The 26,408-nt window shown below is 46.1% G+C and overlaps 3 protein-coding genes across 7 annotated transcripts; 2 read left to right on the top strand and 1 right to left on the bottom strand.

The window, feature by feature from the left end:
• Window positions 1-3,109: 3,109 nt before the first annotated feature.
• On the top strand, window positions 3,110-22,156 carry KLHDC9 (kelch domain containing 9). Of its 3 annotated transcripts, XM_073008205.1 has the most exons (5): window positions 3,110-3,761; window positions 4,035-4,194; window positions 4,287-4,485; window positions 4,747-4,886; window positions 21,927-22,156. In XM_073008205.1, exons 1-5 carry the CDS (start codon window positions 3,235-3,237, stop codon window positions 21,984-21,986), a joined length of 1,086 nt encoding a protein of 361 aa, XP_072864306.1. In that variant the 5' UTR covers window positions 3,110-3,234; the 3' UTR covers window positions 21,987-22,156. The 3 variants fall into 3 exon arrangements, with proteins under 3 accessions (XP_072864306.1, XP_007974618.3, XP_037853597.2); XM_007976427.3 differs by lacking the exon at window positions 21,927-22,156 and having other exon boundaries at window positions 4,747-5,035; XM_037997669.2 differs by lacking the exon at window positions 21,927-22,156 and having other exon boundaries at window positions 4,287-4,519; window positions 4,747-4,852.
• PFDN2 (prefoldin subunit 2) lies at window positions 5,245-23,454 on the bottom strand. 2 transcript variants are annotated; one of them, XM_037997676.1, is made up of 5 exons: window positions 23,213-23,454; window positions 15,187-15,235; window positions 6,964-7,052; window positions 6,725-6,848; window positions 5,245-5,548 (listed from the first exon to the last, which is right to left on the bottom strand). In XM_037997676.1, the coding sequence occupies exons 1-5, from the start codon at window positions 23,437-23,439 to the stop codon at window positions 5,372-5,374; spliced, it is 666 nt and encodes a 221-aa protein (XP_037853604.1). In that variant the 5' UTR covers window positions 23,440-23,454; the 3' UTR covers window positions 5,245-5,371. The 2 variants fall into 2 exon arrangements, with proteins under 2 accessions (XP_037853604.1, XP_007974620.1); XM_007976429.3 differs by lacking the exon at window positions 15,187-15,235 and having other exon boundaries at window positions 23,213-23,339.
• On the top strand, window positions 23,346-26,323 carry NIT1 (nitrilase 1). Of its 2 annotated transcripts, XM_007976430.3 has the most exons (7): window positions 23,346-23,439; window positions 24,034-24,129; window positions 24,384-24,638; window positions 24,759-24,862; window positions 25,072-25,205; window positions 25,360-25,485; window positions 25,753-26,323. In XM_007976430.3, coding segments are annotated over exons 1-7 (984 nt in total). In that variant the 5' UTR covers window positions 23,346-23,437; the 3' UTR covers window positions 26,020-26,323. The 2 variants fall into 2 exon arrangements, with proteins under 2 accessions (XP_007974621.1, XP_007974623.1); XM_007976432.3 differs by lacking the exons at window positions 23,346-23,439; window positions 24,034-24,129 and adding an exon at window positions 23,574-23,806.
• Window positions 26,324-26,408: the final 85 nt, after the last annotated feature.

The raw sequence follows: 26,408 nt of genomic DNA, 5'->3' as shown, positions 1-26,408 counted from the left end.
ATTGGTGCCAGGATGGCATAGGGCCAGGAAATCAAGCTGTGTGAGAAATAGAGAAGGGTCAGGGGACAGCAGAAGAAGAGTCAAAGAAAGGGCCTGAAGGATGGGGACAGCCTGGGAGACACAGGCAGAGGGAACTGTGGGAGTCTTGAGAGTGCGACTAAGACCCTTTGGTGCAATTGTTGGCTGGCTTTCTTTCTTTCTTTCTTTCTTTCTTTCTTTCTTTCTTTCTTTCTTTCTTTTTCTTTCTTTCTCTTTCCTTTCTTTCTTTCTTTTACTTTCTCTCTCTTTTCTTTCTCTCTCTCTCTCTGTCTTTCTTTCTCTCTCACTCAGTCACCCAGGTTGGAGTGCAATGGCAGCTCGCTGCAACCTCGGCCTCCCAGGTTCAAGCGATTAGCTTGCCTCAGCCTCCAGAGTACCTGGGACTACAGGCATGCACCACCACGGCTGGCTAATATTTTTATTTTTATTTTTATTTTTATTTTTAGTAGAGATGGGGTTTCACCATGTTGGCCAGGCTGGTCTCGAACTCCTGGCCTCAAGTGATCCACCCACCTTGGCTTCCCAAAGTGCTGGGATTACAGGGGTGAGCCACCACACCCAGCCCAATTGTTGGTTTTCTGTATGTACTGAATAATGCTAAGAAGCAGAGATGGTTCCAGGGTCAGAAAATGGGGCTAAGGGAGGGAGAAGATAGAGTAAGAGCTTTGTGAAGGTTTGAGGCAAGGGGCCATAGATTTGGGGCTAGGACAGACATCTAAGGCTAGGTAGGAAGCTGGGTGCTTGCTTTCTAGAGATCACATAGACTCTTGGCCAACTGAGACAAAGCCAACATCAGAGGATCACATCAGGATTATAAGACTTTCAGGATATCCAGTCCCTGCTCTCATTTCTGGACAGAGGTTGTCCCTGGATATTATTAGCAGGTGAAAGCAGGTTCACAGCCCTGGCTGCCTTTTTCCCTGTCTCACAATTTTCTCTCAGTTCTCCCTTTCACTTATCTTAATGCCCTTTCAGTTTGTATCATTGACAAGGTCATTATAGACCACTGCAGATGCTGTCCTGCGGTGTGAAGCATGTCTCATGCAAGTCCAGGTTGGCTGGCTTGCTTTCTTCCTCTCTCTGTTTCTCTCTTTCTGGCTTCTCTTCTCTCTCCTTCAAAATATAGATTTGGTTCAAACTAACCTAAGAAAGTAGGAGTCCTAGGCAGTTCCTCTCCCAGGGTCTTGGGATGGCAAAGCAATGGACAGATGCTTCCAGCTATTAGGAGGAACTGGAAGCATCTAGGTCAGAATTGGAGAGGGTACAGCCAAGGAGTATGTGAGGTTCAAGCTCTATGTCTAACTAAGATGCCTACTGCTAAGGACTCAGAGTCAGAGAGGAAGCTGGGAGAGAGGAGTTGGAAAGGCCCCTGGGGTGGGGAGTTCCCATTTCTATCCAGGAGAGGCAGAAAGTAAGTCTGACAGAACAGCCAAGACTTAGGCAAAAGCAAGAGACTAAAACGGAGATATAGGCCAATAAGGTTTAAGCAAAATTGCCCCACCCCTAAGGCAAGCCCTTGCCTAATCCTAGGAGTATGACAGATCTGAATCCAGCTGTTGGGAGGTTAGCCAGTGAGAAGCCTGAGGGAAAAGACTGACTTTTAAATTTCAGCCAAGGACAGTAAAAGTTAGTGATTTTTTAGAGATTCTTACCATGATTTTTGGAAAACTGAGAATACTGCCTGTCATACTCAGGGAAAGCTATAGTTGGGAGGGCAGAGACTTTCAAAGCTATTGTTGAATCTTGGCTTTAAGGCACAGGTGGGGAACAGGTCCTGGTAATCTTCCAGTCTCTATAACTGTGCCTTTCCTGCCCATGCCATCCCCATGCTGTGTTCTCTGAGGACCAAGATTTGGGAAGAGGAGGGGAAAGCCCTGCTGTGCTATCAGACCCTGCATTACATGCGCATCCTCACTGCAACCCTGGCCACTCTCTCCTTTCTTCCTTTTTTCTTTCTTTCTTTCTTTCGACAGGGTATTGCTGTGTTACCCAGGCTGGTCTTGAACTCCTGAACTCCCGGCCTCAAGTGATCCTCCTGCCTGGCCACTCTCTATGGTCTCAGTATCTCAGGGATGATGGGAAGCAAGGTGATGTGTAGAAACCAAAGGCCACAAGTAGCAGTCATCATTCCCACTTACAGCCCGGTCCCAGAGGACACAGATCCTATTTTTGCCCCACCCCAGCTGTGTTGGGAGGAAAATTCTGTCTGTATTTCCTCCTTCAGCTGAAACCAGTAAACTTGTATCTGGGCCTCTTCAGTTATCACTTGGTCCTTGGGGACAGAGTTAGTATCTCGAACCTGGCTTAAATAAAAGATATCAGGGAAGGAAGGGTAGGGGTCTGTTTTTCTCATTTTCTCACTTTTCCCCCACTTCACCCTTATAAGGCTGCGTGGGTTCTCTCTCTCTCGCTCGCTCTCACTCTCGCTCTGTGTGTGTGTGTGTGTGTGTGTGTGTGTGTGTGTGTGTCCCCTGAGAGACTGGGTTCTGCTACCCTCTAGTGGCCAGAGCTGAAAGGACTCTCCCACCCAATCAATCGGGACCTTCTATGGGAATAAACCAACAGCCTATTTGATGAATGACAAACTGAGAAGGCCTAAAGAGAAACAATGCCTTTGAGGGTCGGGGCATAGTCGGGACTAGAACCCAGGTCTCCTGTCTCTCGGGCCAGTGCTCAGTCCACTTTCACCTCCCCCACCCTCTGACTTTTGCTTCTCCTTCCTTGCTCATCCCTGGGGTGGTTAGCCAGAGTAAGAAACCCTGAAGCCAAATGATCCCTTCCGGCCCTAGTGGAGCAGCACCTGCACCTCAAATGTCATAATCGCACGTCAGTTCACAGCTGAGATCACAAGGGTTTATTCTGAGGAGCCGACTGTCCTCCGACTTTCTGAAGTTAACAATCTTGCAAGATTTTTATTGACCTGATACAGCTACGGTTCTCGATAGCAACCCAGGTGTCCTGTCTCCACGGTGACTGCTGCTTTGCGACCTTCGGTTTGCAGCGGTCGCGCTGCAGCCGCTGCAGTGGTTGCTGGGCGACGGCGGAGAGAAAGCCAGGGCTTGAGGTGGGAACCCCGGCTGGCGTCTGGTAGGGGGAGGTTCCCGGGGAAGCCCGCGGAAGGCGAGGTGCCTGGCCTGCCACGTAGGGGCTCGTTCCAAGCCGCAGACCCCACCGCCCTTCCTCTCCCCGGGGCCCATGGCGGTGGCCGTGCCCCCGGGTCGGGCCGCAGGCTCAGGCTGGGCCTGGAGGCCAGTGGCGCGGGACGCGCTTTTGGCTAGGGCCTTCCATTCATGCACCGAACTGCGGGGACGGTTCTATCTCGTAGGTGGTCTCCTAGCAGGAGGAACGAGAGAGCCCAGCAGCGATACGGTGGTCTTCGACCCGGCGAGGGGCCAGGCCGTACGATTGGGATCCCGGGGCAGCCCCCCGCGCAGTCACCACGACGCGGCACCCGTGGGCGGGCGTTGGCTCTGCGTGGTGGGCGGCTGGGACGGGTCTCGCCGCCTGGCCACAGTGACCGCGCTGGACACAGAGCGCGGTGTGTGGGAGGCGTGGACAGCGACCCCTGGTGACTGCCCCCCCACCGGCCTCAGTAGTCACACCTGCACCCGCATCTCTGACCGCGAGCTGCAGGTGGCTGGCCGGGAGGGCGGTATCCACACTCAGCGACGCTATGGAAGCATCTATACATTAAGGCTGGACCCCAGCGCCCGCACCTATTGGTATGGCACCCCCTGCCCAAAACCTTTCACTCTCATCTACACTCTGGAAAAACAAAAGCCTAAACATTTCTCAGGCAATTAATCCACGTCCTCACCCTCGCACCCTCCGAACCTACCATGTTTAAACTAGCTGAGCTCTCTACAGTATTACCCTTCCTCTCATTCCACCTACCGCACTGCCCTATGCCTCTTCTCCATCCGTCCTTGGCAAGGGCAGTGGCACTTACATTTTCCAGAAAACCCACTCAGGCCTGAATTTCTGCATGTCCACAGCTACAAGCAAGAAGGCTGCCACATAGCCTCACGCTCAGGTCACTGTGCGGCCCTGCTCCAAACTCCTGGACCCCATCCAGGTCATCAGCTATTGCTCTTCGGAGGTTGCAACTTAGCTGAACCAGAAGTAGCTAGGCATTGGAGTCATGGGAAAATAAAGGTATTAGCTCCCCACACATCTTGTTTAGGATGGGAAGAGGCTGAAATTGTGATGCCCAGGTCTCTTCAGACGGTGCTTTCTTTCTCCCCAAGGAGGAACCACCTGTTGCTCCTCATTTGATGGAACAGCTTGCAAGGCTTGTGAGCAGTGGGCAGGGGTCCCAGAAGGGGCCCCATGGACTACGGCATCACTCATGTTCTGTGGTTGGGCCGTTTGCTGTGCTGTTTGGTGGAGAAACTCTGACCAGAGCTAGAGACACCATCTGCAATGATCTCTACATCTATGATACCCGTGAGAGCCAGACTAATGGCTGAAGGGGGGAAAGGTGGGAAGATGGGGGAATCTGAAGACTACAGAAAGAGGATGGAGTGATGGGGTAGGGAGGATGAAAAATTAGTTGACAGGAGTTAAAGGAGTACACAGAATATTAAGCATTTGAAGAGGCCTACAAATGAAGTGAGCAGAAAAAGTGGGCAAGCCCTTGGTCGTGTTGTGTTCTGTGAATGACAAAGTGCTACTGCCTCAATAACCACCCTCTGCCCCATCCAACAGGCACATCTCCTCCTCTGTGGTTCCACTTCCCCTGTGCAGATCGCGGGATGAAACGCGTGGGCCATCGCACCTGCCTTTGGAATGATCAGCTTTACCTGGTTGGGGGTTTTGGTGAGGATGGCAGGACAGCCAGTCCACAGGTTTGCATTCTGGACTTCCTTATCTAAATAGTGCCGAGACACACCACTAAGCTTCGTTTTGTTTTGCTTTGTTGCAAATCTATAAAGCATTATCACCAGAGCTATCTGCTTCACTTCAAATGCTTATTAAATTTCAATCTGAGACTCAAGATTTGTCTCTGAAATTTTTGGGGGGAGGGGGAAAGGCAGTAAATAAGTGGACATACCTTTATTTGCAAGGAAAGGATAAAATAAATATGGGTCCTATTCTCATATTATGAGTCATTAACCTGATGGAAACAAAAACCACAAATCATATGCTGTTCCATGTCTCAAAACAATTTCCACCCCTAAGTGGGAGAAAACTTCAGGCTACAGCTAAGCATTCTGACCAAAACATTTAATTAACAAAAAATATTACAATAGCAGAGAAAATAATAATAATAACAATAAAGAGAAATCAGAAGTGGGAGTCAGGGTAGAAAAAAATGCAAAGGCCTTGGTCCCTAGGAGACCAACACTCCAGCTGAGCTGGCCTTAGCCCCAGCCCCTTCTGAGTTTTCCTTGGCTGCTGGCTTCTCATCTTCTCCCATGAGACGAATGTTGTGCTTTTCCCGGAATTCATTTAGTTCTTTTCCTTTTGCCTGAAGCTGCTGTGTCAATGTCTCAATGATCTTCTGTATCTAGAGGACAAGTGACAGGGATTATATAAGGAATTCAGGACTCCTTTCCCCCACCTGGAATGGACTATGGCTGGAGGAAGTGTTAACACGTTTAACCTTACCTTTAACCAAGTAGAGGAATCCAGATATTAAAATTATTCCTTTCTTGAAAGCAGTGGTTTATACACTTTAACGTACTTAGAATCACCTGGGCTGTTTAATTTTATTTTTTACGGAGACAAGTTCCCACTATGTTGCCCAGGCTGGTCTCAAACTCCTGCCTCAAGCAATCCTCCTGCCTCAGTCTCCTAAAGCACTGGGAATACAGGCATGAGCTTATTTTTATTTTTTCATTATTTATTTATTTATTTTTTTTGAGATGCAGTCTCGCTCTGTCGCCCAGGCTGGAGTGCAGTGGTGCAATCTCGGCTCACTGCAAGCTCCGCCTCCCGGGTTCACGCCATTCTCCTGCCTCAGCCTCCCAAGTAGCTGAGACCACAGATGCCCACCACCATGCCCAATTTTTTGTATTTAGTGGAGACGGGGTTTCACCATGCTAGCCAGGATGGTCTCGACCACCTGACCTCGTGATCTGCCCGCCTCGGCCTCCCAAAGTGCTGGGATTACAGGTGTGAGCCACCGCGCCCAGCCTAGCTTATTTTTAAAATGTCACTTCATGGCACTCCCAAAGGTTCTGATCCAGTGGGTTCAGGAAACGGCATTTATAAATTAGTCCTTCAGGTGATTCTGATTCACATACCCGTGAAACACACTCTATGAGAAACACTAATCTAACCCCAATCCTCCCACCCCAATTCAGCCAGGTCACAGAGCCCACAGCAGTCAGCAATTCCTCTTGTCTAAGAGTTGGCCTTAGCATAGCATAATGAGCATAGGCTATTTTATGTTGTTGTCCTTTTTTTTTTTTTTTTTGAGATAGGGTCTTACTCTGTCACCCAGGCTGGAGTGCAGTGAGGTGATCACAGCTCACTAAAGCCTCAACATTTTAGGCTCAGGTGAGTAGCTGGGACTACAGGCACATGCCACCATACTCAGCTAATTTTTTGTATTTTTTGTAGTGATATGGTTTCACCATGTTACCCAGGCTGGTCTCAAACTCCTGGACTCAAGGAGTCCACCCACAAGTGCTGGGTTTACAGCCACTGTACCCGATCCTATTCAATGATTCTTGCTTACCTGCTCCTTGTTGTTCTCCAAAGCAGGCAGCACCTCTTTGACAGTTCGTTCCACCAGCACTCCTCCAACCATGCGGTAGCACTTACGAGTTTCATCTACCTCCTTCAGTGTATCGATCACTAGGCTGGGATAGAAGAACAAGGCAGGACCTGAGGATTCAGCCCCACTCTACTACAAATCCCCCTCACGGAGTAGCCCATAGAATTGTCCTACTGTTTGCTGCTCCCTGACTTTCTCACCTGTGCTCATTCAACTCCATCTCCAACTCAGCTGCTTTGGATGCCAGGCCTCGCTGTTCCTGCCGAAGGCGGTTGAAGCCAGCAATTACCTAACAAGGTGAGAGAAGAGATGAAAGAGGGGATAGTGGAAATGGCAGAGGGTCCAGATAGCACATAGGGTGGCAGGCTTTACAAAGCTGTAGTGGGCACCTACCTTGGAAAAGGAGTAGAACCACAAGTTTGCGATTTCAACCTAAATTTTTCTGGAATTCCATTCACCAAACACGGAGGGCCTACTATTTTTCAGATATTTGAGGGCCTACTGAGGGATATCATAGAATAGATTTGGCCTCTGGCTTCTCATAGCTTATAGTTTGTTGGGAAATAGGCATTTAATATAATGGGGGCCAGGTGCGGTGGCTCACGCCTGTAATCCCAGCACTTTGGGAGGCCAAGGCAGGTGGATCACGAGGTCAAGAGATCGAGACAATCCTGGCCAATATGGCGAAACTCCATCTCTACTAAAAATAGAAAAATTAGTTGGATGTGGTGGTGTGCACCTGTAGTCCCAGTTACTTGGGAGGGTGAGGCAGGAAAATCGTTTGAACCCAGGAGGAGAGGTTGCAGTGAGCCAAAAGAATGGGGGTGGAGAGCTACTGGAGTACCTACAGGGGAGCCTAGACTTGCAGTGAGGGCTGTCAGGAAGGGCTTTGTAATGAGAAACTCTTGTTTGGGTCTGCTCAGTATTCCATCCATTGGGGAACTGCCCCTCCTTAACTTGGTGTGGTTCTTTTGGGGTTATTAACCACACGACCCCTGATCCAGGGGCAGTGACCTACAGTCTCTCTCTACAGGAATTGGAATTTTGCAGACAAATGGGTACAGAAGACAGCTGGAGTTAAGATTCCTATTGGTTCTATAGAGATGACCTTCCATTCCTATTCCTAGATTCCCTAAAGCTGCCCCAGTTCTTGAACTTTGTTCAGTCTATTTAGCCTTTTTTTTTTCTGTTCAATTCTGTGAAATACCCACTATTATTCAAAAATAGCCCTTTAAAAAAAAAAAGAAAGAAAAAAAAAAGACCCAGGCGTGGTGGCTCATGCCTGTAATCCCAGCACTTTGGAAGGCCGAGGTGGGCGGATCACGAGGTCAGGAGATCAAGATCATCCTGGCCAACATGGTGAAACCCCATCTCTAGTAAAATACAAAAAATTAGCCGGGCATGGTGGCGTGCCTGTAGTCCCAGCTACTCAGGAGGCTGAGGCAGGGGAATTGCTTGAACCCAGGAGGCGGAGGTTGTGGTGAGCCGAGATTGCGCTACCGCACTCCAGCCTGGCGACAGAACAAGACTCCATCTCAAAAAAAAAAAAAAAAAAGAAAAAAGAAAGTTGGTCAGAGTTGGTTTCTGTAGCCTATAAACCCTAACTGATACACGCTTCCTAAGGGATAATGTAATGGTCTTAAATGAAACCTGAAAAATCAGAGTGTGGGGAAAACAAATGAAAAATATGAGGCTCAGAGACAAAAGACCAGGTTTCAGGTTCTGCCTCTGCTACTTTATTGGCTCTATGGCTGGGACAGACATTTAACCCTGTATTTCTTAACCATGGCTATATGTTAGAATCACCTGAATCATTTTAAAAACATGAATAGTGGAGCCTCAGAACAACTACACAACTACTGGGGGTAAAGCCCAGGCCTCAATATTTTTAAAAAGATCTCCCACGTAATTCTATTGTGTAGTGTGAACTGAGAACCACTGGATCAACCCCTTTGAGACTGTTTTCTTACCTGCAAAATGCAGATAATGATTCCTACTTCATAAGGTTGTTGTATCATGTGAGCCAATGAGTGTGAAACATCTTTGTGAACAGTGAAGTATATTAATACTGTCATGGACTTCTCTCCAAGTCCAGAACTGCCCCTTTAGACTCTCCTGGCCATCTGACAACAGTGGACTCAATCCATTCCAACCATTACCAAATCTCTCACTCCTATTTGTAAATATCATCTCCAGTCACACAGCCAGAAACTTTGCCCTAATGAAGATGATTAACCACTTCATCTTTACTAGGGTCCCATCTCTTTCTTTCTTTTTTTTTTTTTTTTAAGAAAGGTCGCACTGTGTCACCCAGGCTGGAGTGCAGTGGCGCAATCACAGCCCACTGCAGCCTCAATCTCCCTGGGCTCTGGTGATCTTTCTGCCTCAGCCTCCCACGCAGCTGGGACTACAGGTGCACACCATCTAATATTTTTGTAGAGACAGGGTCTTCTTATGTTGCTTAGGCTGGTCTCAAACTCCTGGGTTCAAGCGCTCTGCCTGCCTCAGCCTCCCAAAGTGCTGGGATTACAGGCATGAGCCAACATGCCTGGCCTGGCCCCTTAGCTCTAGCTCACCCTCTGCAAGGATCATATACAGCAAATATTATCCAAATGGCTGACCTGCACCACCCTTATATCCCTTCTACTGCCAATAAACCAAGGAATAATACTTCACCAAAAACTTGCCATTCCAGCAACTTCCTCCTTTCTCCCATCTATCACCCCTTCATCTCAATCTACTTTATCCATTCATTTCAACAAATGCCTTGGAAATCTAACTGATCTACAGGCTGTTTTTCCTTAACCTTCATTGCTTATCTCAAAACCATCCCATTTATATTAGCTTTTTCTCTAGAAAAAACTAATTCCAGATCAAAATAATTCCATCTAAAAAAAAAATTATGACTAAAGCAGATTCTAGATGTTCCCTTAGCACCCAAATGATCCACTTTTCTGGATGTATGTTGTTAAATACATCAAAGAAATCAGCTTAAGTGTCTAAAATTTCTGATGCCCCAACCTTTAACTCCTGGGCTCAAGTGATCCTTCTGCCTCAGCCTCCCAAGTAGCTGGGACTACAGACATGTATCACCACAGCAGTTATTTTTTTATTTATTTTTTTTGTAGAGATGGTCTCGCCATGTTGCTCAGGCTGATCTTGAACTCCTGGCCTCAAGCAATCCTCCCACCTCAGCCTCCCAAAGAGCTGGGATTACAGGCAGCAGGCTGGTCTCAAACTCCTGACCTCAGGTGATTCACCCACCTCAACCTCCCAAAGTGCTGGGATTACAGGCATAAGCCACTGCACCCAGCTGAGATTTTTTTTTTTTTTTAAATTCCGACTTTTCTTCAACATTCTTGCTAATAACTAATTTCCTCTTGTTCCATTTTATGAACTTTTAATCAAATACCAAACTAAAATCTACTTAAACATGTGAATTATCCACAGTTATTATGGAAAATTTCAGCCATAAGTGCACGTAAAGGAAATGAAATCTCTTAGCAGCTGATATAGTTTATGTGTCCCCTCTAAGTTTCATATTGAAATATAATCCCCAATGTTGGAGGTGGGGCCTGGTGGGAGGTGTTTGGATCATGGGGGTAGATCTCTCATGAATGACCTGGTTGCCATCCCCTTGATGATAAGTCAGTTATTGATCTGAGTTCACATAAGATCTGGTTCTTTAAAAGTATGACACCTACTCCTCTTTATTCCTCCTGCTCCCACCATGCATGAGACACCTGTCCCCTCCCTTTGCTTTTCATTGTGATTGGAAGCTTCCTGAGGCCACCCCAGAAGCAGATGCCACATTTCCTGTACAGCCTACAGAACCATGAGCCAATTAAACCACTTTTCTTATAAAGTATCCAGTCTCAGGTAATTATAGCAACACAAGAACAGCCTAATACAGCAGCTAACTGCAACTTAACTGTAGACTATATGCAAAATAAGCCAATATTAAGCCATTTCTGGGGTCTGCCAGGTAATGGAAACAGAGAAGTTATCCTCTATTCCCACATTTTTCCTTTTAAAACACAACTTTTCTAATGGTCTTGTCCCCTATGGCTAGGACCTAATTATCCTTCCCTTTCCTTATTCCTTATTCTCTTGAAGTTGTCTGGTGTAAGCACAGATTGACACGTCAGTGTTGCGTCTCCCAACCCTATTAAATCATCATCTATGTACAAACAATTTTTTTCTTTTCTTCTTGAGACAGGGTCTTACTCTGTTGCCCAGATGGAGTGCAGTGGTGCAATCATGACTCATTGCAGCCTTGAACTCCTGGGTTCAAGTGATCCTCCTGCCTCCACTTATACTAGTAGTTGGCATGACAGGCACCCATCACCACTCCTGGCTAGTTTTTTTTAACTTTTTGTAGTGATGGGGTCTCACTCTGTTCCCTAGGCTGGAGTGCAGTGGCATAATCATGGCTCAATGCAGCCTTGAATTCTTAAGCTGAAGCGATCCTCCCACCTCAGCCTCTTGAATGATGGGACCATTGGCATGTGCCACTATGCCCAGCTAATTTTTGTATTTTTCTGTAGAGACAGGGTTTTGCCATATTGCCTAGGTTGGTCTTGAACTCCTGGGCTCAAGCGATCCTCCCATCCTAACCTCCCAAAGTGCTGGGATTACAGGTATGAGCCACCAAGCCCATACCCTATTGATATATTTTTAAAAACTGCTTAACTAAGGCCAGGCGTGATGGCTCATGCCTGTAATCCCAGCACTTTGGGAGGGTGAGGTAGGTGGATCACGAGGTCAGGAGATCCAGACCATCCTGGCTAATACGGTGAAATCCGGTCTTTACTACTAATACAAAAAACTAGCCGGGTGTAGTGGTACGTGCCTGTAGTCCCAGCTACTTGGGAGGCTGAGGCAGGAGAATTGCTTGAACCTGGGAGGCAGAGGTTGCAGTGAGCCGAGATCGTGCTACTGCACTCCATCCTGGGTGACAGAGCGAGACTCTGTCTCAAAAAAAAAAAAAAAAAAAAAAAAAAGTTTAATCCTCTGCTGTTGGAACATTTAGGTTGTTCCCAATTTTTCTGTAATAAACAGTACTAATATAAAATCTCTTTGGAAAGGCCTGGCATAGTGGCTCATGCCTGTAATCCCAGCAGTTTGGGAGGCCAAGGTGGGCAGATCACTTGAGGTCAGGAGTTCATGACCAGCCTGGCCAACGTGGTGAAACCCCATCTCTACCAAAAATAGCCAGGCGTGGTAGTGCACACCTGTAGTCCCAGCAACTCGGGAGGGTGAGGCAGCATAATCGCTTGAACCCGGGAGGTGGCGGTAGCAGTGAGCCTAAGATCGCACCACTGCACTCCAATCTGGGTTACAGACTGAGATTCTGCCTCAAAAGAAAAAAAAAACAAAAACAAAGGCCAGGCATGGTGGCTCATGCCTGTAATCCCCGCACTTTGGGAGGCCGAAGCAGGCGGATCACCTGAGGTCAAGAGTTCGAGACCAGCCTGGTCAACATGGTGAAACCCCATCTCTACTAAAAATACAAAAAAATTAGCTGGGCATGGTGGCGTGCACCTGTAGTCCCAGCTACTTGGGAGGCTGAGGTGGGAGAATCACTTGAACCCAGGAGGCAGAAGTTGCAGTGAGCTGACATCACACCATTACACTCCAGCCTGGACAACAGAGCCAGTCTGTCTCAAAAAAAATAAAATAAAAATTTAAAATTTAAAAAAAAAAAAACAAGGCTGGGTGTAATGGCTCACCCCTATAATCCCACCACTTTGGGAGGCCAAAGCCAGTGGATCATTTGAGGTCAGAAGTTCAAGACCAGCCTGGACAACATGGTGAAACTCTGTCTCTACTAAAAATAATACCAAAAAAATTAGCTGGGTGTGGTGGCACATGCCTGTAATCCCAGCTACTCAGAAGGCTGAGGCAGGAAAATCACTTGAACCCGGGAGGCGGAGGTTGCAGTGAGCTGAGATCGTGCCATTGCACTCCAGCCTGGGCGCAAGACCAAAACTCCGTCTCAAAAAAAAAAGAAAAAAAAAGGAGAATCACTTGAACCCAGGACATAGAGGTTTCAGTGAGCTGAGATCATGCCACTGCACTCCAGCCTGGGCAACAGAGTGAGACTCCATCTCAAAAAAAAAAAAAAAAAACCCAAACAAACAAAACAAAACCACTTTGGACAAATAGTGCACGATTTATAGCCACTTTTCTTGAATTTCTTGAATGGTATTCAAAAGTAAGGTCAATAAGTAAAAGGGGCATTAGTATTATTATAGCTTCCATTGCATGTCGCTTGAAAGCTCTCCAAGATGACCAGATTAATTTATATTGCTACCAGCAATATCATGATTATATCTCTTTCCCTAGAGCCCTAATGGTAGCTTTTATTATTTTTGTTAATTTAATACTTTTTTTTTTTTTTTTTTTTTTGAGACGGAGTCTCGCTCTGTCGCCCAGGCTGGAGTGCAGTGGCCGGATCTCAGCTCACTGCAAGCTCCGCCTCCCGGGTTCATGCCATTCTCCTGCCTCAGCCTCCCGAGTAGCTGGGACTACAGGCGCCCGCCACCACGCCCGGCTAGTTTTTTTGTAGTTTTAGTAGAGACGGGGTTTCACCGTGTTAGCCAGGATGGTCTCGATCTTCTGACCTCGTGATCCGCCCGTCTCGGCCTCCCGAAGTGCTGGGATTACAGGCTTGAGCCACCGCGCCCGGCCTAATTTAATACTTTTTAGAGTTGGAATGTAACTCCAGAAACCTTGGAATCATCCTTGATTCACTATCTATATCAAATTAATTACATCTGTACTACTATACCCTCCTTATTTCTATACTGTCTCCTGATCTGCCCCCTTTAATCCACTCCCCACACTGCAGCATCAGTGACCAAAAATATAAATCTAACCAATTATTCCTATGCCTAAAACCTTCCCAATGCTCACAGGATAAAATCTAAACTCCTCAAAAAGTCCTATAAAGACCAGGTTCCAGCTTACCTCTCCCAATCAGTCGTTCCCTCCACATCTTAACTCAGCACTCAGTGTCCTAAGTCACTGGTAGTTTCCCTTAACAGCTGTCTTCAGGCATCTGCATAGAATCTTCACCCTACCTTTGGTGTACTTTCCCAAACCTCTCTCATTCAGTTTTTCTCTGCCTAAGTCTAATTCTTTCTTCAGGTTTCAACTTAGATTCTTCTGGGAAGCAGAAGAATCTAGCCATCTTCCACTCCCATATGTTAACCCTTTCTATGTGCTCACATGTAAATGCATATTAGTTACTTAAATAATTTGACAAAATATTTTCTATGTATATTGTGTTATTTTCTACCATGCAGACTGCCTTCTATTATCTTCTTTTAAAATTTTAAATATACAAATGCAACCTATTTTAAAATATCTATTTCTTTCATAGTCCTACTATAATCTGCCTTCCACAGTCTCAACAGTAAAGGAACACCCATTATATGCCAGGCACTGTGCTAGACTATTTCACTTAATTCTAAAAAACAAAAAAAACTGTAAGACCTGTAGCTTCAATTTGTAAAGGAGGAGACCAAGGCTGGTGGAGTGTTGTGTGGTGGTCAAAATAACCTAGTGTGGGTCCAGGCACAGTGGCTCATGCCTGTAATCCCAGCACTTTGGGAGGCAGAGGTGGCCTGATCACTTCAGGCCAGGGGTTTGAGACCAGCCTGGCCAACATGGTGAAACCCTGCAGATCAGTTAAGGCCAGGAGTTCTAGACCAGCCTGGCCAACATGGTGAAACCCTGTCCCTAATAAAAATACAAAAATTGGCTGGGCATGGTGGGGGGTGCCTGTAATCCCAGTTACTCGGGAGGCTGAGGCAGGAGAATCGCTTGAACCTGGGAGGTGGAAGTTGTAGTGAACCCAAATTGTGCCATTACACTCCAGCCTGGGTGACAGAACAAGACTGTGTCTCACAAACACAAAACAAAGCAAAACAGTGTGGGATAGGCGCAGTAGCTCACACCTATAATCCCATCACCTTGGGAAGTTGAGGCAGGCAGATCACTTGAGCTCAGGAGTTCGAGACCAGCCTGGCCAACATGGTGAAACCCCATCTTTACTAAAAATACAAAAAATTAGTCGGGTGTGGTAGCTTATGCCTGTAGTCCCAGCTACTCGGAGGCTGAGGCAAAATTACTGCTTGAACCTGGGAGGCGGGGGTTGCAGTGAGCCTACATCACACCACTGCATTCCAGCCTGGGTGAAAGAGCAAGGCTCCGTCTCAAAAAATAAAAAATAAAATAACCTAGTGAACTGCAGAAATCATACCTGTATCCAGGTTTGTCTAATTCTAAAAATCTCTCTGTTAATATATTATTCCTGGCTTATCAAATATTAATTTCTTAGCAAATTTATATTCCTGTTTTCTTTTTTGTTTACCATATAGTTTTAATAATTTTAGGAAAAAATCTATAATCATTACCTTTCTCTCCAAAATGTCCTTGGGTCTTCTTACATGACATTTACTCTTACTGGTTTCAATGGAATAGAAGAGGTAGAGAATTACCATTGGATGAACCTGGAAAAGCATGATCTGGGATACTGTTCCACTAATAACCTTCTTTTCAGTTTAGTGCCCCCTTTTCTGGAGAACATACTCAACTCTCTGTCAAAGAAAACTTTTTGACCTTATTACTCCATCAAATAATAGTACTCATCCCTTCTCTTCATGAAATTTTTATTTATTAATTTTTGTAGAGATGTGGTTTTTTTGTTTTGTTTTGAGACGGCGTCTCGCTCTGTCGCCCAAGCTCGAGTGCAGTGGCACGATATTGGCTTACTGCAACCTCCACCTCCCGGGTTCAAGCAATTCTCCTGCCTCAGCCTCCTGAGTAGCTGGGACTACAGGTGCTCGCCAACACGAACACACCCGGCTAATTTTTTTTTTTTTTTTTTTCCAGTAGAGACAGGGTTTCACTATGTTAGCCAGGATGGTCTTGATCTCCTGACCTCGTGATCCACCTGCCTCAGTCTCCCAAAGTGCTGAGATTACAGGTGTGAGCCACTGCGCCCGGTCCGAGATGGGGGTCTTACTATGTTGCCCAAGCTGGTTTCAAACTCATGGCTTCAAAAGATCCTCCTGCCTCAGCCTCCCCAAGTACTGGGATCCAAGGAGCAACAGAGTAAAGTGGAAAGAACCCAAACTTCCTATTCTGACCTGGATTGAAATCCCAGTTTTGCCATTTACTTGCTATATGACTGAGTTACTTTCCTTGTTTCCACATTTATAAAATGGACCTAATATACCACAGGGCAGGATTTCTCAACATTGTCACTACTGACATGTTACGTCAAATTATTCTTTGCTATAAGGGCTGTCTCAGGCACTATAGGATGTTTAATCCCTGGACTATACCCTCTAAAAGCCAGTAGCAACCCCTTTAACTTGTGACAACCAAAGATGTCTCCACACATTGCCAAATGTCTCCTAGGAAAAGATCATGCCAGTTGAGAACCACTGCTATAGGGTAACAATGAGAACTAACTGAGATAATAGGTCAAGTGCCCGATACAATGTAGATCTTCAACTCCCCTTTGGTTTCCAGGTCCCTTCAGTTCTCCTTCCTATCTCAAGCCTCCTTCTTTCTCCTTTCTGAAAGTTCTTCCTCTTTCACTCCTACAATGGCCACAGGATCTAAGATTCTATTCACAGCACTTCTTCATTACCTTATTTTTGAAATTATTTTTTATTGATTCATACTCATTCATATTTTCATGGTATATGTGATAATTTGATACATTCATATAATCAAATCAGGGTAATCTATACTATTTCAAGTGGCATTCTTAGCTACTTCTATAGTTCCAGCAATTGCCTTTATTCTAATTGCCTGCAAAACCAGGCCTTTTCAGAAATTTTAGTTCCACATTTACAAGTTAGAAGAAGGAGCTTTTTTGTGCCTGACAGAAATGGCCTAACATCAGACCATGACAAGTTCCTTCTTTTCTGAATGTTTCTTCACCAATAAAATACATATTAATACCTGCCTCACAGAATGCATAAGGATTAGTTACTTCTTTTCTGATGTTTCTTCACCAATAAAATACAGATAATACCTGCCTCACAGAATGTCATAAGGATTAAATAATTACATCAAGAACTTAGGACAGTATCTATCATATAACAAGTTTTCAATAAATAGTAGCTGCTATTACAGATCATCTCACCTAAATGTCCCATGGATATCTTAAACTCATGTTGTTCAAAGCTGAAGTGATCTTATCTCTTCTATTTCTGCTACTGACATCACTCTAGCCCTCCTGGTAGGAAACCCTAGTTTCATCTTTTGTTTTGTTTTTAAAGATGGGGTCTCCCTATGCTGCTCAGACTGGTGAAACGTGGTTATTCACAGGCATGATTATAGCACACTATAGCTTCAAACTCCCAGACTCAAGTGATCCTCCTGTCTCAGCTTCCTGAGTAGCTGGGACTACAGGCACTTGCCACCATACCCAGGTTCATTTTTTAACATACCATAATCCCATCAACTGCCAAATGTATTGCACTTACTTCAGCAATTTCTCTTAGGCTCACTGACATCACCTTAGTTCAGATGTTCATTACTTTCTTGTCTGAACATTGCAATAGTCTTCTAAATGATTCTATTTTTAGACTCCCCATATCTACTGTACACACTGCTAATTTAATCTTCCTAACACTTAGATGACATAGAAAAATGTTCAATATATACTATTAGGCTTAAAAAACAGATTACAAACCAGTACATACTGTAGTATAATCCTAATTTTATAAAATATGTAAAAAAAAAAAAAAAAAAAACCGGGCCGGGCGCGGTGGCTCAAGCCTGTAATCCCAGCACTTTGGGAGGCCGAGATGGGTGGATCACGAGGTCAGGAGATCGAGACCATCCTGGCTAACACGGTGAAACCCCATCTCTACTAAAAATACAAAAAAAAAATTAGCTGGGCGTGGTGGCAGGCGCCTGTAGTCCCTGCTACTCGGGAGGCTGAGGCAGGAGAATGGCGTGAACCCAGGAGGCGGAGCTTGCAGTGAGCCGAGATAGTGCCACTGCACTCCAGCCTGGGCGACAGAGCAAGACTCCGCCTCAAAAAAAAAAAAAAAAAAAAAAAAAACCAAAACGCCCTCCTTCCATCCACACATATATACATAAAAAGATAAAGGAGGGGGAAAAAATCTCTCAAAGGATATACTCCAAAATGGCAAGAAAAGTTATCTCTGGATAGTTGGATTACGGGCAATTTATTTCCTGGTTTGAACTTTTTTCTGTATTTTCTACAGTTCCAACAATAAATGTATTATTTTATGTAAGAGTTAAACAATTAATAATATAACATATATCCTTCTGCGACTTCCTCACTGCTTATGTTAAAAGGTCACAAATTCTTTGCCCTGCACTCAAAGACCTCTATGGCCTTACTCAATTACTCTCCTCTTATATTCCCTACTTTCTATTCCCACTGCTACCTGTTCAAATCCATCCACTCCTTCAGGGTTCTGCTTAAATATCTCTAATACAATCATGGCATAAGTGGAAAAAATAGGTCTACCTGATTCTTAAGTCGCTCATTTAAAAATCCTGCTCTTCCAGTTACTGACCTTGGGCAAGTTAACTAAAACCTCTGAAATTAAAATGTCCTCACCTATAAATGGAGGACAATACAACCTACTTCAAATGGCAGTAATTAAATAACATAAGGTAAGCCTGAGCAGTGGCTCAGCTCATGCCTATAGTCCTAGCACTTTGGGAGGCCAAGGCAGGTGGACTGCTTGTGCCCAGGAGTTCAAGACCAGCCTGGGCAACATGGCAAAACTCCATCTCTACAAGAAATACAAAAAGAAGCTGGGCAGGGTAGCACATGCTTGTAGTCCCAGTAACTTGGGAGGCTGAGGTACAAGAATCACCTGAGCCTTGGGAGGTTGAGGCTGCAGTGAGCTGTGATCACACCACTGCACTCCAGCCTGGGCAACAGAATGAGACTCTGTCTCAATCAGCAACAGAAGGTAAAACAAGTTAAGTGTCTAACACAATGTGTTATTTTCTTCCATCTTGTTTGTAAGGGACATATGTGGCTCAAATTTGCAGCAGTGATAAATCTTGCAATGTTTTACCCAGTGTTCTCTCCAGAATAAACAAAGGCAAGAGAATGTTAATCAAGGAACAGCCTCAAAACTCAATTATCACACTTCCTCAGTTTCCTGAGGGAAGTCTAAGAGCTTCTCTTTAGCTCCCCTAAAACAGTGGTTCCACTCTTGTTCTACTTATTTTTTCACTTTCTGTACAAACTATGGAAAGTGATCATTTTCATACATAACCATGGCTTTATCATCCATAAACTCAATTCTCAAATCTGTATCTCCAACTCAGATTTCTTTCTGTATCTCAAGATTTAAAAATCAAAGTGTCTACTGAATGTTTAACCTGGTTGTCCCACAAGAAAACTAAACTCAAAATCCTAAAATAAACTTTTATTTCCCTCCAAATTGTCTGTCTTCCTACATTCCCTATGGCACCATTATCCACCAAAGACAGAAACCTGAGAGACATCTTATATTCCTCTTTTATCCCCTTTTCTCCATATTCAAGTTCTGTAGTCCATCTCAAACATTAAGTCCCACCTGCATCCCAAACATGCCAGACAGTTTCATGCCTTAGTGTTTTGGAACACATTATTCCCTCTACCTAGAGAATCTTCCACTTCCTTCTTTGCTTGACTAACTTCTCTCATCCTTCAGAATTGAGCTGAAGGATTTTCTCCTCTAGAAAACAAAAGCCAACTAGCATTTACTAAACACATACTATATTCTAATCACTGTGCAACACACTTTGCATGCATTGTCTTGCCTAATACTCTAAATTCAGTGACAAGGTAGGTACTGTTATGTTTCTACAGTTGGGGGAGGCCAAGATGTAACTCATGGGAGGTCATATATAAATAGTAAATAGTAGAAATGAAATTCAAACTTAGGTCTGACCCTAGTGCATAAGAATGCTCTTAGCCACCCTACTATACCACAGCTTCCCTTTTCCAGCCCCTACCCCCACAATCCTACAACCTCGTGATTAGTTAGGGGTCTCTCCTTTAGCTGCCATAATGAACGGATTGTGCAGCACACTATAAATCTTTAATGTTTGGTTTGTCTTTTCTCAAATGAGTCTGTGAGTAAAGCAATTTGAAGACAAAGTCTATTTCATTTACAATAGTCTCTCATTATCCAGAGTTATCCAATGTCTGAAAATAAATGGAAAATTCCAAAAATAAACAATTCATACTTTTTGTTTGTTTGTTTTTTGAGACAGAGTCTCACTCTGTTGCCCAGGCTGGAATGCAATGGCGCAATCTTCACTCCCTGTAACCTCCGCCTCCCGGATTCAAGTGATTCTCCCTGCCTCAGCCTCTTGGGTAGCTAGGATTACAGGTGCCCGCCACCACACCTGGCTAATTTTTGTATTTTTAGTAGCGATGGGGTTTCGCCATGTTGGCCAAGCTGGTCTCGAACTCCTGACCTCAGATGATCCACCCACCTCGGTATCCCAAAGTGCTGGGATTACAGGCGTGAGCCACAGCACCTGGCCAACAATTCATAAGTTTTAAGTTGCACACTGTTGTCAATTGCGTGATGAAATCTCGAGCCTTCCCGCTCAGGATGTGAATCATCCTTTTGCCCAGCCTATCCATGCTGTATATGCTACCTGCCCTTTAGTCATCAACATCTCCTGCTCAACATTATCATGGCTCAATGATCCAAGATCATCTACAGCAGATGATTCTCCTTCTGACTTATCAATAGTGGCCGAAGGCTATATCACAATGCTGTCATTCACCTTACCTCATCAGGAAGGCAGTTTATCATCTCACATCATCACAAGAAGGGTGACTACAGTATAATAAAATATTTTGAAAAAGAGAGACCACATTCATGTAACCTTTATTATATTGTTATAATTGTTCTATTTTATTAGTACCTATTATATAAATTAGACTGCCGGGCGCGGTGGCTCAAGCCTGTAATCCCAGCACTTTGGGAGGCCGAGACGGGCGGATCACAAGGTCAGGAGATCGAGACCATCCTGGCTAACACGGTGAAACCCCGTCTCTACTAAAAAATACAAAAAATTAGCCGGACGTGGTGGCGGGCGCCTGTAGTCCCAGCTACTCGGGAGGCTGAGGCAGGAGAATGGTGTGAACCCGGGAGGCGGAGCTTGCAGTGAGCTGAGATCCGGCCACTGCACTCCAGCCTGGGTGACAAAGCGAGACTCTGTCTCAACAAAAAAAATAAATAAATAAATAAAAAATAAATTAGACTTTATCATAGGTATGAGAAAAAACAGAGTTCAATACTATTCCAGGTTTCAAGCATCTACTGGGGTCTTGGAATATGTCCCCCTCAGATAAGTGGGAACTACTATATCTGTATCACTGTACCCAGCAGACTGCTTGGCCCATGGTAGCCTTAAAAAGTATTAGGGGGAGCCACACAAGGTGGCTCATACCTGCAATCCCAACACTTTAGGAGACCAAGGTAGGTGGATCACTTGAGGCCAGGAGTTCGAGACCCCCCCCACCCCATCTCTATCAAAAAAAATTTTTTTAAATTAGCCATTCAAAATGGCTTATTCCTATAGTCCCAGTTACTCAGAAGGCTGAGTCAGGAGGATGGCTTGATCACCCAGGGATTTTGAGGCTGCAGCAGGCTATCATCACACCACTGCACTCAGCCTGAGCAACGAAGTGAAACTCTGTCTCTAAAAAAAAAAAAGTATTGTGACTCATGCCTGTAATCCCACCACTCTGGGAGGCCAAGGAAGGCGGATCACTTGAGGTCAGGAGTTCGAGATCGGCCTGTCCAACATGGTGAAACCCCGTCTCTACTAAAAATACAACGATTAGCCAGGTGTGGTGGTGCACCTGTAATCCCAGCTACTCAGGAGGCTGAGGCATGAGAATCGCTTGAACCTGGGAGGCAAAGGCTGCAGTGTGCCGAGATCACGCCACTGCACTCCAGCCTGGGCAACAGAGACTCCGTCTCAACAACAACAAAAAAAGTATTAAAAAGTACTAGGTTCCTTTTCCCTTCCCCCACCTCAAGTCAGAAACTATATTCCATAGCACTTTATACTTCTCTTAGGACACTTATCTCCGCCTCATATGAGCATTTTGCTTCCTTATTTATCCCACCAGACTATGCTCTTCGAGACCAGCATGGGCAACATGGTGATATCCTGCCTCTACAAAAATTAACTGGGCGTGGTGGTGCAGGCCTGTAATCCCAGATACTCGGGAGGCTAAGGCAGAATTGCTTGAACCCAGGAGGTGGAGGCTGTGGTGAGCCGACATTCCACAACTGTACTCCAGCCTGAATGACAGAGCCAGACTCTGTCTCAGAAAACAAAAAAAAATAAAAATCTTTATGCTGATACATCTGCCTGTATTAATTGTTCAACAAAAACTTAACCTATAATCAAGACAGCTGTAGGCCGGGAGCGGTGGCTTACGTCTGTAATCCCAGTATTTTGGGAGGCCGAGGTGGGCGGATCACTAAGTCAGGGGTTCGAGACCAGCCTGGCCAATATGGTGAAACCCCGTCTCTACTAAAAATACAAAAATTCGCCGGGTGTGGTGGCGCGCGCCTGTAGTCCCAGCTACTCGGGAGGCTGAGGAAGAAGAATAGATTGAACCGGGAGGCGTAGTTTGCAGTAAGGTGAGATCGTGCCACTGCATGCACTCCAGCCTGGGCGACAGAGCGAGACTCCGTCTCGAAAAATAATAATAATAATAAAACAGCTGTTACCTGTTTTCATTTCTATTGTGTAGATTTCCTCCCACTCCTATTTTTCCACTTAGCAAAACACGGTTCCCAAGGAACAAAGGGGTTTCTGATTATCAAACGCTTCTCGATGCTAGCCACTGGGGAAAATGCAAACTCGGATCAGAAAGGGATTTCTGGTCTCTAAAGAAATTCGATCTAGTAATGAACTCTCGAATCAAAATAGTATATAGAACACTAGGCTGTTCGAGTATGAGAGTCACGTGGCTCTGCAGCGTGACGGCGATTGTCAACGTGGGTTCAGGATCACGTAACAGACTACACAGCCAGCCTGTTAACTAATCCTCTGGGGTTAGTTTCGAGCTGTCTTGCCCAGCCATAACCTGTTTGGAGGGGCTGAGGAGAGAGAGAGAAAGCAGCAAACCATCTTCCCTCAGACCTGTGCATCTTCCCAGACCCTGCATGTCAGGGCTTTCCCCTTGCTGAGGCTCACCCAACACCCCAGGGAGGCGTGGCTCTCACCCACCCACCCGTCTACCTCTCCGAAGGGGCTCGGCTAGCTTTTCCGGGGACCCTTCCCTCTCTAGGTGCCACGCACATGTGCTACTGGAGTAAAGGGCTGCACAAGCCACAGGCGCCCCCTTCTCGCCAGTATTCCAGACGCAAGTGGGCACCCTCCTTCGCGTTAGCCACTCCTCACCTGCTCTGCGGACACCGCCCCCTTGCCCGCGCCGCTCCCGCTGCTCTTGCCGGCGCGACCGCTGTTCTCCGCCATCTTCGCCGCCTGCTGGGTTTCCGGCCGGCGCAGCTCAGCCCCCGCCTTGCGTCACGTCCGGCCTGCGAGTTACCGCCCACTCGCCGCGGCGCTTCTGGCTCCAGGCCGGCCTCCGGATCCGATCCTGCGAATGGTTTTGGCCATATCTTCATGTAGGACCTACTCTCTGTCCCGTCGAGCGCAGTGAATCCCACCTGCGGTGCTTTAACTTGTGCAGCAGAGATGCTGCCTATGGCGGGGAGGGATGGTCCAACTGGAGCGGGCGGCGGGAGGGTGGAGGGCGGGGCGCGGCTTGGGGCTTGGGTTCCTTTGCCCCTTGCCCACCATGGAGGGGTTGGACTCGAGGGAGGGCGAACTTTCCCCTGAGAGATTCTGGGGAAAAGGGAAATAAGCTTCGAGTCGGTAAAACTGCGCAAGTGCACAGTCAAGAAGAGAGTCTTGGGAAAACCAACGATAGTTCCCGGAGATGACTTTTGGACTGCGGAAACGTTTGTCAAAGGAAAGGGGCTTCAGTTTAATGTGAGATCATTGGAAGTTGAACTATTCAGGCGGCGAGCATCTTCCCACTGTATGATCTTGTCCCTTAGTACATAATTTCTTATACACTAAAGAGCGTTTTGAAGATTAGAAGGGTTTTACTGGCAGGGCCCTGATTCAGGCTCACAGTATAAAGAGAGAAGTCAGAGAATCCTAGAAATTTATTGCTTGAGGAAGGGGTTGGTGTTCTCATTTCTCACCTTCCTCAGGCTGGGCTTCATCACCAGGCCTCCTCACAGATTCCTGTCCCTTCTGTGTCCCGGACTCCGGATACCTCGACTTTCAGTACCTTGTGCTCAGCCCAGGTAACACGTTTTGTTGTGTCCTCAGTGCCTGGCACTTAGATGCTCAGTTTGTTAAATGGATAGTGGGAGACACAGGAGTGTCCACTATCTACACATTGGATTGGTGAGCCCTACTAGTCCTGGGTCAATGTGCCCTGTAAGAGGATAATCAAAAGGAAGTCCAGCTTTCCTACCTCTCCACTTGAACCCCTTAGCATTAAATTTATGTTTCCCCGTGTTATGAAATCTGAGAATCCTGCCTATGCTATTTACAGGCCCAGAGCCATGGCTATCTCCTCTTCCTCCTGCAAACTGCCCTTGGTGGCTGTGTGCCAGGTAACATCGACGCCAGACAAGCAACAGAACTTTAAAACATGTGCTGAGCTGGTTCGAGAGGCTGCCAGACTGGGTGCCTGCCTGGCTTTCCTGCCTGAGGCATTTGACTTCATTGCACGCGACCCTGCAGAGACGCTACGCCTGTCTGAACCACTGGGTGGGAGACTTTTGGAAGAATACACCCAGCTTGCCAGGTATCAGGGAAAGAGCGAGGGAGAGGTAGAATCTTAGTTGGACAGTGTCCCTGGATTGCCAGATATGAGGGTAGAGCCTTGAGAAGTCAGTAAAGAGTTGTCAGTGTCCCTTCCACCCAGGGAATGTGGACTCTGGCTGTCCTTGGGTGGTTTCCATGAGCGTGGCCAAGACTGGGAGCAGACTCAGAAAATCTACAATTGTCACGTGCTGCTGAACAGCAAAGGTGAGACTTTATAACCCTTTAGCCTGCCTCTTCCCATGCTCTTCTACCTAAACTTAGATTCTCCAGAATTGTTTCTCAACTCTTATTTCCTTGACCCAAGGATTTAGGGATGTTCCTACTTCAGTTCCTAGCCTATAAACTATCTCCTCGGGAGGAGTAAGCAAGCTTCTAGAACACCAGCACTGAATATCCTTTCTTTCTTACTGTAGGGGCAGTAGTGGCCACTTACAGGAAGACACATCTGTGTGATGTAGAGATTCCAGGGCAGGGGCCTATGTGTGAAAGCAATTCCACCATGCCTGGGCCCAGTCTTGAGTCACCTGTCAGCACACCAGCAGGCAAGGTGGGAGTTGTGAAAGAATGAGGGAGGGGAACAGGAATACTCTGAACTAGCGGTAGAGGATAGAAAGCCCTAAGAAAGGGGGTAATGGAAGTATGACTAGTTGCTGTGACAAACAGAGCAGGAAGACTACTAAGTAGGCTGTTTTTCATTCCAGGTTGGTCTAGCTGTCTGCTATGACATGCGGTTCCCTGAACTCTCTCTGGCATTGGCTCAAGCTGGAGCAGAGATACTAACCTATCCTTCAGCTTTTGGATCGGTTACAGGCCCAGCCCACTGGGAGGTAAGACAACACGTTTTTGAAACATAAGGGCCTTTTAACCTTATCCTCTCTGCTTGGCCCTACCAGTTAAATTCCTTCCCCTTTCCACCTAGTGGGAAAACTCATTCCCCAGATAATTCTCATGTTACAGAATAGTTAAAATAGTAAATCATTCCCAGGCAATTATCAGAATAGTCACAATGGGTAGATTGGTCTGTAATGTCCCTCAACTGTCACTTCCCCACTATTTGCTACATGTACTTATGTGAACACACATTTCATCCCCAGGTGTTGCTGCGGGCCCGTGCTATCGAAACCCAGTGCTATGTCGTGGCAGCGGCACAGTGTGGACGCCACCACGAGAAGAGAGCAAGTTATGGCCACAGCATGGTGGTAGACCCCTGGGGAACAGTGGTGGCCCGCTGCTCTGAGGGGCCAGGCCTCTGCCTTGCCCGAATAGACCTCAGCTATCTGCGACAGTTGCGTCAACACCTGCCTGTGTTCCAGCACCGCAGGCCTGACCTCTATGGCAATCTGGGTCACCCACTGTCTTAAGACGACTTCTGTGAATTCAGACCCGCCCCCACCAGCCCCCACCCCGCCATTGTGAGCTGGTGCTCATGTGACTTGGAGGCAGGACCCAGGCACAGCTCCCCTCACTTGGAGAACCTTGACTCTCTTGATGGAACACAGGCTTGGCTTCTTAGGAAAGAAACTTTCACCTGAGCTTCACCTGAGGTCAGATTGCAGTTTCAGAAAGATGGCATTTTATATAGTCATTGTTTATTTCATGAAAACTGAAGTTCTGCTGAGGGCTGAGCAGCACTGGCATTGAAAAATATAATAATCATAAAGTCTATGTCTGGACATCGCCTTTGGGAACTAGAAGGGGAGTTGGTATTGTACCAGCTGGACTAAGCTCCAGTTCTAGACCTGGCTCATTC

This window comes from Chlorocebus sabaeus, chromosome 20 (assembly GCF_047675955.1).
Source record: "Chlorocebus sabaeus isolate Y175 chromosome 20, mChlSab1.0.hap1, whole genome shotgun sequence".
In the NCBI taxonomy this organism is placed as follows: Eukaryota; Metazoa; Chordata; class Mammalia; order Primates; family Cercopithecidae; genus Chlorocebus; species Chlorocebus sabaeus.
Note: the sequence above shows the minus strand (reverse complement) of the source record. Positions and strands in the feature narration are given on the sequence as shown.